The sequence below is a fragment of the Xenopus tropicalis genome, chromosome 3 (assembly GCF_000004195.4).
Source record: "Xenopus tropicalis strain Nigerian chromosome 3, UCB_Xtro_10.0, whole genome shotgun sequence".
Classification (NCBI taxonomy): Eukaryota; Metazoa; Chordata; class Amphibia; order Anura; family Pipidae; genus Xenopus; species Xenopus tropicalis.
Window position 1 is genome coordinate 112,023,926 of NC_030679.2, and position 12,178 is coordinate 112,036,103.

The following is a 12,178-nucleotide window of genomic DNA, read 5'->3' on the forward strand; positions in this document are numbered from 1 at the left end:
TGAGTAGATTTCGCTTTGTGACATTATACATACATTCATCATATTGTGGTTTATTAGATCTGTGACAGAAATACTAAACTTAAAGCTTCAAGCTCCAGTTGAAGAAACAAATAACGCTTTAAAAATAAAAAAAAACACCCATATTGTGGCTCAGTTAAGCCAGAATCCCTGGCGATACATCCACTCTTCTTAGTTTACAAGTAAGGAACAGTGGGATTCCAATCAAATTTAAATGCAACATTTTTTTTTGGGGGGGGGGGGTTATTATTTCTTTATGGAATTCAGGTTAAAAGCAGATTTAAAATATAAAAAAATCATGTTGTGTTGTATTGGGGCATGGAGGTGGGTGTAACGTTCAATCATGCAATGGTTCAGGGATCAAACAGTATTATACTGTGCAACACCCCTTAATTTAACATAAACTTTATTGTTACTTTTTAAATATATACTTCCCATTCAGACTAATGGGAATGCTCTGTGTATGGCAGTAGCTGGCGCTGTAGACCTTTTTCTCTGTGGCACTTTATCAATTTCATGTCAACTTCAACTCGTCCAGACTGTAAGCCCATGCATCACTGTTATAATTATTATATTAGATGTATCTAATAACTTTATTTCCACCTCTGCCATCATATTTCCATTTACCGTCAACTGTATCATTGGCAGTCAGAGGCCTTAGCACTGATGGGCAGCTAAGGGTGTGGCTTTGATAAATGTAATTTATAACCCAATTTTTAACCCAAGCATCTGATGTGAATTCTCCTTCAGAAACTCATACTAAGGACCTTGCAGTAGGGCTAGGCATTTAGATTCAGCTTGAGCTGGATAATTCCTTTCATTATTCTAAGCACCTTACTAGGGCTCAGTAATGTATGTCGATAAACAGTTTTCTCACCAGTTCAGTATAAGAAAACAATGCAGACGTTCCTCAACCCCCAAACATAATGTATGACTTTTTTTTTCCCAGTGACACCATTATCTGGTGTTAACAATGCTACAATGCTACTAAATTCCAGACGTTATTATGCAGCTCCAGGCATAATTATTTCTCAGACACAAGGCGGCCACAGCTAAAAACCCAATAATGATTTCTGAAGAGGTTACAGCCCCACCCTGATTGGCAGCAAAGTGTGGCTGAAGGGCCCATTAATTAAGGTGATGTGATAGCAATCAGTGTATGACTGCATCTCCCTTCCATATCCATTCTTTTTACATAGAGACATAGTTAATTTGGGTTGAATAAAGACAACAATTCATCTATTTCAACCCCTACAAATGAATCTCAGCACATGTTTATAAACCTGCATGCATATATAGCACACACACCCACGCACATATATATACTGCATCTATACACATACATACACTGTTGACCTTGAGAGTAATATTAAAGCTCCTCCAAAAGGCATTCATGTCTGCAACATTATAAGAGATTTTTATCTCTCTATGCCATATTTTTTCCTTATACTCTCCTTCATCCAATTTCTCTCTCCCCCAAGCCCTTGGTCTTTATCTCACAACCTCATTTTTCTTTTTACAGGGCAGTAAGTCCTGAACTGAAGTCATATGCCCTGGGGGTTCTATTCCTTCTTCTCCGTTTGATAGGTAAGTCAATCTTCCTCAGCTGGTAGTATATGAATTACTTTGTGTAGCTCAGGATGGTCCATAATTGACTTATAAAAAAGCTAATCACAAATAATTTACTGCAAACAAAAAAAAACTGCACACAAGAACAATACTTAATGGTAAATGATTATGTTAGTGGTGGGATAATGATTTATAATATTTGCCATTATGTTATTATTATTTTGATTAAATGTCTACTTCATTCTGCCTCCTTTATGTAAAAGTATTCTTATTATGCCTAGCACTGGGCACAACTAATTGTAAAAGGTGCATTGGTGCCTTCATTTTTGTGGAAAAAACATAAACATTCTCTGCTCATAGTAACTCAGACGCTACCCCTATATGTAACAAAAAGCACTAAGTAGAGCTTGGATAAAAGCCAAATGATCACAATAAGTGGCAAGTGGAGGAGTCTAGAGGAAGCTAAGGAACCTGTAATATGGAGAGTACTTAAAGGGGACATTTTGTGTGAAAAACAATAGCGTGTCAATAAATTGTACTCATCTAGATATACAGAAGGAATGTGGTAGTGTTTCGGGCTGATTTATTTAAAATTTCTCCAAAACCCCCACTAGTCCCACCCATCTGTGCCACTTCCTGCTGCTTCCTTTTCCAGGCTGTTTAGGGGGCCCTGCAGCACTCAGCTGTACGATAGGAACCAATCAGCAGCTAGGCTGACCTGATAGGGAACTGAAGCCTGTCCTTGCTTGTGCTTTGCTTTGCTATGATTGGCTATCCCCCTCCTACTGTGCTTCTGGCAGGGACCGTAAGGGCACACCCACCCCTCATTTGAAACATAGACTGGGACCTGGTAGGATCTATAGTGAGCTCCAATAAAGGGGCCATTTTTACAGATATTATTAACCAAAGTGAAACCAGCACCACATATTATTCATAATTGCCTTCAAGATTATTCATTTATACTATATGTCTCCTTTAAAGTACACCTATGACATAAAAATGTTTCCTCCACTGGATCTTGCACTGAATCAAAAATTCCCTCATGGGGATGGAGCTTCTAGAGGTACATAATGAGCAATTGCAGCGGCGCACTCATTATGAACATTCGGGTGAACTGACGGGTCCACTGATCCTCATCACGCGTATGTGCATAATGGGCGACTTGGGGCACTCCATTACTGTGTGCATGTGTGTGCCCCAATATGGCCGCCAGTGCAGGGGACAGAGTGCTCACTAGTGGTATTTCCTTTAAAGGGATTCTATTGGTTCCCCATCTGGAGTCAGGCTTTCTTAGCCAACAACTCTGGTGGGGGAGGCAATTTTTATGTGATAAACGTAAAGCAAATTCTAGAAACAAAGGTTGTACTGTTTGTTTTTAGAGAGCCTGCCTTTTATTCCCATAGATAATGTATCTGAAATGGTTCTGCTCCTGCTGCATTTCATGTACTGTTCTCTCCTTTTGTCATATGTTTTTTTTCATAGCACTAACACCATTTTAAACTGACAATAAAACATGTCCTGTCTTTGTGTTTTGCAAGTGACATTTCTACAAATTCATTAGAAGGTGGTACCATTAGCTTACCTACTGGGCCTTGGGAAGTTTAATGGCACGTATCCCTGAATTCACAAATCCATCTTGAATATCATTTGTTTATTCTCTTGATCTGCCATTTTTGTTCTCAAGGTCAAGGCAGACGTGTTAGAGTGTTCAGCTAGCGAGAGCTGTGGAATAGAAGCATTTTTTTGGATGACTCAGTTAGGAGGTTTATAGCTATATATTTATTTCTTTTTTGTTAAGTGTGAAATTGCTGGTACAGGGGATTGAATGGCTTTTAATGTTTGCAAAACACCAACTGTTGGGATCAGATAGATGATTCCTATCTAGAAAACACACACATTTGGATAGTTATTAAGTATTTTTCTGGCGCTGATATTGGGTATAGAAATTCCCAAGCTAGTTTTGAGCTTCATTATGACTTTTCCATTCAGCCAATTTTCTAGCTTAAAGGAAAACTTCAGCACCCAAAATGTATACCTATAAAAATACAGCCAGACTATACTGCATGGTTTGTAAATCAGTTTCACAGCTAGGATTTATTTTGTTTTTTGTTCCAGTCATTTTATTGTATTTGTGTTTTAATTAGCGTCATTGGAAAAATATAGAGTGTGGTCCAGTGAAAGTTAAAAAAAACAAACCATTCAACATTCTCTTCAATTTGCTAGGCCACACTGTCTGCTCCCTCCACCCTTTCATTTACCTTCAGACCACTCATTGGGGCTGATTTACTAAGACACGAATTCGATTGGAAAAATTCCGATTGGAAAACGAAAATTTTGCGACTTTTTCGTATTTTTTGTGATTTTTTTCGGCGCCTTTACGACTTTTCGGAAATTGACGCTACTTTTACTTTTTCGTTACCAATACGATTTGCGCGAAAAAACACGAGTTTTTCGTAGCCATTACGACTTGCGCGAAAAAACGCAAGTTTTTCGTAGCCATTACGATTCGCTCGTATCTTGTCGCGACTTTTTCGTATTGAGCGCTCGTTAGTGGCGGGCGAAACTTTCAGACTTAGCATGATTTTGGAAGCCTCCCATAGGACTCAATGGCACCCTGCAGCTCCAACCTGGCCCAAGGAAAGTCTCCCATAGGGCTCAATGGCACTCTGCAGCTCCAACCTGGCCCAAGGAAAGTCTCCCATAGGGCTCAATGGCACTCTGCAGCTCCAACCTGGCCCAAGGAAAGTCTCCCATAGGGCTCAATGGCACTCTGCAGCTCCAACCTGGCCCAAGGAAAGTCTCCCATAGGGCTCAATGGCACTCTGCAGCTCCAACCCGGCCCAAGGAAAGTCTCCCATAGGGCTGAATGGCACTCTGCAGCTCCAACCCGGCCCAAGGAAAGTCTCCCATAGGGCTCAATGGCACTCTGCAGCTCCAACCTGGCCCAAGGAAAGTCTCCCATAGGACTCAATGGCACCCTGCAGCTCCAACCTGGCCCAAGGAAAGTCTCCCATAGGACTCAATGGCACCCTGCAGCTCCAACCTGGCCCAAGAAAAGTCACCATACTGAAGCTTGAATGAATCCGAATGTTTCGTACTCGGCGCGAAAGCTGCGAAAAAGGCGCAACTTTTTAACGCTACGAAAAAATCGCAACATTTTGCGCAACTTTCGGAATGGCTACGAAAAAGGCGCGACTTTTCGTGCAAATTTTAACGCTACGAAAAAATCGCCAGATTTTGTGCAACTTTCGGAATGGCTACGAAAAAGTCGAGACAATTTTCCGAAAAATCGCAAAATACCGATCATTACGAAAAAAACGCAATCGGACGCATTCGGCCCGTTCGTGGGTTAGTAAATGTGCCCCATAGTGTAGTGCCTGGGATACCCCCACATAATCCCTCTCCCTGATCAAATCAAGAAGTCAATGGATTTCTACTTGCTAGCTTCTCACTCAGTCTAAAGCTGGCCATACACGCACCAATAATATCATATGGCAAGTTGGAGGCTGCTGATATTGGATATCGGCTGCTGATATCGCTGCTGATTTTGATCCGGTGCCATAGAAGTCACCTGAGCAAAATCTGCCTTCAGGGCTGAATCGGCAGAAGGAGGTAGAAATCCTATTGTTTCTGCCTCCATATCTGACGTTTCAGCCCTGAACATTAGTGGCGGATTGGAACGATCTTTCGGACGACCTGGTAGCACAAAAGATCGAAAATCGCCACGTGTGTGGCCACCTTAAGATATTTCTAGTTGCTATTTGGGGGAAGGTATCTTCATGTGTTTAGCCGATGTTGCTAAAGACTCTTTGTGAGTAACCAAGCTGTAAGAAAAATAACTCTTCAAGCGTGACAGATGCACAACAAAAAATGCAAATAATTCTAAAACAAAAAATACATGATGAATTGCATAATGTTCTATATTTCCACTCTCTGTATCATAACAAGATGCATTTTTAAGTTGAACTTCTCCTTTAAAAACACAGTGTGCAGCATACTCAGTACAAGTATGGAGCCTGTTATACAGAATGATCGGGATCTAGGGCTTTCCGGATAAGGGGTCTTTCAGTAATTTAGATCTCCATATCTAAAGTCTGCACCTTAAGCCTGCTAAAAAAAGTTATTTGAACATTCAATGAACCCAGTAGGATTGTTTTGCCTCCAATAAGGATTAATTATATCTTGGTTGGGACCTAGTACAATGTACTGTTTTATTATTACAGAGAAAAAGGAAATCATTTTTAAAAATGTGAATTGCGTGATTAAAATGGGGTCTATGGGAGCAGTCTTTCTGTAATTTGGAGCTTTACCGAGTTTCCAGATGACAGATCTCATACTTGTATCTATTTATTTTATATACATTTATAATGCTGTGTAATGATTTTTTTTTTTTAGTTTGTAGCAAATTGACAAATCTGACGTAAAAGAATTTTACACAAGATTTTAAAGCCATAAAATTCAAGTTCAGTTTGCCACATTGACTACAGTGAACTAAGGCATGATATGTATTTTACATGAACTCTTTTTTTTATATCATAAAATGTTTTACACGGCTTTAGAAATATTCCCCTGAACTTCTGATAATTTTGTTGCTGATCTGCACTCATAGTTTGTTTATACACAGATGAGTTCACTGCTTCTTTCTATGTAGCGTATTTCTCACATTTTCCCCTAGGGCAACAGCTGGAGGGGCAATTTCATGAGCTTTGATTCCCTCAATTTTTAGTATCTCAGGGGCGGGCAGTTTTGCAACACTGAGCAGTGGGGGCAATTAGTAGTCACCCGAGCTATGAATAATAGCCCTAAATTGTCCATCACCTTTGCGTGGCTTCCCCACTTCTTCTCCATGGTTCTACTTAATATTACTTTGGGATTAATTAAATTTAAATTGCCATGTTCAGCTCCTGATTGGAGGCCAACCAGTCACCACAAGCCAGTAACATAAGACATCAGGGCACTTCCTATCTATAAGAGTAAGGTGATGTAGCATGAGATAGTTATATTTACATTAGGGTTTCTAAGCCTCACTCACTGTTTTCTCCAACCGGGAGAATCTCCTATCAAAATCTCAAGTGGATTAAAGTAGAAAAAGAAAGAATCACTGAAGCTTGGCTGGAAAAAATGCTTTATATCATTTAACTTTATTCCTTTTGGGGATGTTTAGCTATCAGGTCGGGAGAGGTAATGCAACTGTCAAGAAAAGAAGGTATACATTATTACTCTCTTTAGTAGACCCATTTTCGCCTATGGCAGCAGATAATTTAATGCGGTTTTCTGATATAAAAGGTTTATCACATGTAATGATGCCCCTTGGCAGAGGGGACTGCAAACGACTACAAAGCAATAGGTTGTGGGTCCTCCAGCACTTATCTTTGTCATAATCAACATAAAGCATTGAAACAATGTAGCAGTAGACAGCTTCCCTCCAAGCTTCCAATTCCCACAATGCCTTAAAAACTTCTGTGATTCTGCTTCTTTACATCTGATACACATGGAGGGCATTGGGGGTTTACATCCCCTTGTAATAAATGTCCAGCCAAAAGATGTAGATTTCACAAACCTGACGTTTGTATAAAGGGATGAATACAGAACACATTTATTAGTATTTATGGTAACACATTTAGAAGTTTCATTTCAGCGTTGCAGGTTTTTCCATCCAGTGTCAGTGATGTTCTCACAAACTATAAAAGAGCAATAATGTTCAGATTTATTTCTGCAAGCCGATATGATAATGTAATGGTACAAACAGTTATGCAGACTTTAGGCCCTTTTGTATTGCTTTTAACCAAAGATGAAATATGTATCCATTTCTTTAATAGCCATTACAATTACATTAATGGCTTTATGTAAAGTAAATATGAAATTATGAATGAACACCCTCATTTGCCAGACAAGGATCATACTGAAAAATTATTAGTGCTAATCAGCATGGGTTTATTAGCTATAAATCTTGACAAATACTTCCCCAAGGCATTGCTGAGGCAGCAAGAAGCAAATGCGTCTTTTATGACATCCAGCCCTATATGTTTAGAGGAAACAATTATTTTCTGGAAGAAGACAAGTTAGAAGCAAGAGCAGGGTCTCTCCATACAAAGGCCTGGTTCGTAATTTTCTGATACAGGATCACTGTATACCAAATTACATTTAAAACTTTCAAGTTATTGACCTAATGGGCTGTTATTTAAGATAATTAAATGGGTTGGCAATATTGCATGACCTTGGTGAAAACCCCCACAGTGTGGATCATGCAAAGCTTTAATCTCTACATTTACTGATCTTTTATGAAAAATGTTATATATTCATAATGAGACCAACAGACTATTTCTAAGCTAATTAGGTCAAAAGACACAAAAAGGGGGGGTTAAGAAATATGAAATGGAACGACAGGAAAGGCTTGATAAGCTCATCAAATCTGGCCATGCTGCTGAGTGAGCGCAGAGCCGCCAGCAGGTGGTAGGGACATATATACAGAATCCGTGTTGGAAGGGGATGATAATTTAGCTGATGCTTCCCCGGAGCAGGCTGAAGAACATGGAAACATAAAAAATATGTAATATATTGTAACAGGCCTTTTTTCCCATACACCATAATATGGTATATTTATCAGGCAAGAGAACTTAGAATAGAATAGAATAGGAATAGAATTTTCTAGTAATTTTAATCAGTAAGTAGCACAAGATATTGGTGCCATTTTAAGCCATAAGTTTAAAAGAGTTAGCGCCACCAAGTGGCAGGATTTACCCAGAGTGCCCCACAGATAGTCCATGTGTAGCCAAGCCACATATACAGGCTGATAAGCTGCAGTCCTTGATGTTATTGTTCCTCCAGGTTGCACAGATCCAGTGGGGCTGATGGTCATATAAGAGTCCAAAGGGCCTTCTCTCCTTTAAGGGGGTTTGACATCTCTGCAGGCTTTTCCACGTCTTTTATGGGACACTACAGTAGTTTAGTACAGTAGCATAGTTTTTTTAAAGCAATAAAAACCCTATGTAGTTTAGCTTTTTTAAAATGACCCTTTTCTTGTCAGAAAGAATCTGTGTTCAAGAGTAATTTCTTGGTACTAATCAATATAGGCATCTACCACTTGCAAAACATTGCTAGAAAATGAAAAGAAAGGTGACCCTGCATATACAGTAAAACAGCTATCAGTTCTCTTTAATTATGTTAAAAGCAGGGTTAATATAATGTTGTTACTGAATTGTCTGTATTGTATTATTTACAGTATGGAGTCACTCATTTAACAGAATAGACTCTTGCTGGGAAGGCAGAGTATCTGACACGCTGTTCTGTCTCACCAGCAATTTACAGCAAACTAACCAGAAAATAAGATTCATAGGAAGAAGTATAGTAGATCTATACTAAGATGAAAGACTGCAGATTCAGTCTAAAAGCATCTGTACGTTTATGTTTTCCCTCATAACCAGCACCCTCTTAATCCAAATCATGCTAATAACAAGACTGGCAGGGCTGACTGCAGGAAGCACAACACGATTTGGCAGTTACAACAACTGGTTCACTTCTGAATATATAGAAGATTATCATCTGATTTGTTGTGTTTACTTAATTTATTTACAAGAATGAAACTTTGCTCATATACTGTTCGCTTGTTATTTAGCCGGAGGCAAAACTGCGCTTCCTGTGTCTTTGAAAGAGCAGAATTTTGAAAGGAAACCATTTTTGCATTAATTAGGACTCTGAATTTGGATTTTTCGTTTCTGATTTCTCTCTTTATATGAAGTTCAGAGTACATATGGCTAAGAAACTGTATCACCAGCTGTCTTTTGCTTTCCAGCACTGAGCCACAGGCACAGCACATCTAATACGATCTCCTGAAATTGACATTCCAGCACAATAGCTGTACTCCTGCAGGGTGCTTGGAAAGGCAATCACTCCGCAGGCTTCTTGGAATTCAGCCTCTTTCTCTTGCAAGCCCCTCCAGCAGCGAATATGTTAATAATGCAGGATTTCAATTGATTGAAAGATATGAGGCACCATGCTGAGCTGATGTTCACTTACTGGCAAATAGTCTCGCTCATAGGCAGGAATACAATCCCAGGAGAGTTCCATACAATTTCATGTTTCCACTATCAAAATGGCATCATTTAAGTTTGTGAGTTCTTGAAAGATTTTCTCATTTCTGACAATAAAAGGAATAGTACAGAAACCAAAACTCAAATATGGCCACTGTAATAGCTAATGCTGGAGGTGCAGCATACAAGATGTTCAGACATGAAACCCTCCTGCTATTATAGTCTACAGCCGTCCACACTCCCCTCAAGTCTCCTTGGCAGATATTAGGAACTGTTGTCTAAAACAGTTGAAGGCAGGTTAGTTTAATATCCCTTGCCAATGCAGATTTCAAGAAGTAATATTATCACAGGTACCATTTTTGCTCTAGTAACTCATAACAACCAGTTAGAAAGTGGCTGGTCAGCTGTTTGGAGTTTATGGCCCAGACCTACTGCTTGAGGAGGTAATCCCTACATTAAAGAATGTATAGGCACTCACAGATCTCACAAACAGGCTTGTAAGAAAAGAGTCATTTTTTGCAAAAACATATCAGAAACAAAAATAGCCTTAGGCATTTTGTACTTCAAGCCTTTAATAAAGCACAGAATGCATAAGGCTGTTTTTGTAATTGAAATATTTTTTCAATATTTTTCATCAATTGAAATATTATTCATCTTCTTACTGACTGAAGACTCTTCGGGTCTCACCGCCGATACAAACCTGCTTGCTCATGCGCAGTTGGAGGCAGCAGGAGGTTAGCGATAGGGACATAAAAACAATGCGATAAGTGAGAGGTGAGGGAGGTTTTGCCAGTGATAGTTAAGGGGGCTATTTTTTCCCTCAACTGAATTGAAAGCTCTATTAGCCAACACCTCTGGCGGGGCAGACAATTTGAGGGTGCTAGGTGCCCTTTAAAGTAAGTGCTTATAAGAAAAGAATGTGAGAAATTGTCAAAAGTGGATTTTTCTATATTTTGTTTATATAAGCCATTATCTTTTGTTTTTCAGGGTTTATTCCTCCACCACTGATCTTTGGAGCAGGAATTGATTCAACGTGCCTCTTCTGGAGCACATTTTGTGGAACACAAGGAGCATGTGCACTGTATGACAATGTGGCGTACCGATACTTGTATGTTAGCATTGCAATAACACTGAAATCATTAGCGTTCATCTTGTATACCACAACATGGCAATGCCTGAGGAAAAACTATAAAAGATACATAAAAAACCACGAGGGTGGACTGAGTGCAAGTGAGTTCTTTGCCTCTACACTCACCCTGGACAACCTGGGGAAAGACTCTGTGTCCCAAAACAAAACTCATAGGACAAAATTCATATATAATCTTGAAGACCACGAATGGTGTGAAAATATGGAGTCTGTTTTATAGTAGTAGGTGACTGAACTAATTCTATAGTGTCATTTGAGCTTTCTCCTTTTTTAAAGGAAAAAAAGACATTATATGCTTCTATCAGACTTAGCCTGGACAGCCCTTGATGTTCAGAATTAGCTACAAAATGGCCTAGCAAACTAACAAAAATGTATTGTAACTAAGGCCTTTAACATCTGATCTTCCAACAGCAATGGTAATGCTAATGGTAATGCTCCAGACAACGATGACTGTTTCAAAAGTAGAGCTCAATAGGCTGAGATGTTTGAAGAAAAGTGGATATAAAGCCAAACAAAGCTGGCGGGTTACCAGTATATAAATTAGTATCATTATGCAATACTGCATTCTGATTGGTACAAGCGCTAACAATTTTTTTCTGGAAAATGGCACACTAAGAACGCAAGTCCAATATCAGCTCTCTCTTTGCTGTGAATGACAACCCAGAATCTAATACACTGTACTCAACTTAGAGGCTTCCTAAACATGAAACAACACAGTTAATTTTGTGTGTGTGTGTGTGTGTGTGCAAGTGTCTTGGATTTAACTGCAACCCTCTACTACCAGAACGTGAGTTATACTCTAGATATGTTTTATTGCCAGGAGTCCTTTCTCAATGATGTGTGCCACATTCTTGTATTTTTTTCTTTTTAATCATTGTTGACTTAAAATGAGTAATGTGGTTATATAGTCACACAAGAAATCAGTTGATCACAGCTATCTGCCATTGGTTAGCATTCATTTGTATTGGATGAGACATACTGTATGTTTCAAAGAGTAAAAGTAAGAGTTCACTGCTGAATACACCCCAGAAGAGCTTGGTTTTAGGGATAATGACTTTCTATACCATTTCATGTTTTCTTTCTCCTATACCCTGATTATGTCTTTTGCAGTGTAGAAAGGCCACTTCTAGATTCCATATTGTCTATAGCACATAGGCCCAACAATTATATTATTACAAACCTTTCCAGAATTTCATTTCACATTCAAGAAAATGTTCTGGCAAACTGACATTAAAGGAGAAGGAAAGGCCAACATGTTAGGCACCCCCAAGTGACTTTAATCGCTTACCTTGTACCCCGGGCTGGTGCTCCTGTTAGGAGAAAACCGGGGTAGCTGCGAGCGTGGTTTCCTCTTCCTTCTTTCTTCATGCACTTGCTCATGCTCAGTAGAGTAAAAAGCCGAACTTTAACAAAA

General features: G+C 39.2%; 1 protein-coding gene across 1 annotated transcript in view; it reads left to right on the forward strand.

Moving 5' to 3' along the window:
• slco3a1 (solute carrier organic anion transporter family member 3A1) overlaps positions 1-11,485 on the forward strand; it is a 155,650-nt gene extending 144,165 nt beyond the window's left edge. Inside the window, exons 9-10 of the mRNA XM_002933314.5 lie at positions 1,541-1,605; positions 10,605-11,485. Of these exons, the coding sequence (XP_002933360.2) occupies positions 1,541-1,605; positions 10,605-10,984 (445 nt within the window). The 3' untranslated portion in view covers positions 10,985-11,485. The remainder of the gene's footprint in view (positions 1-1,540; positions 1,606-10,604) is intronic.
• The last annotated feature ends 693 nt before the right edge of the window (positions 11,486-12,178 follow it).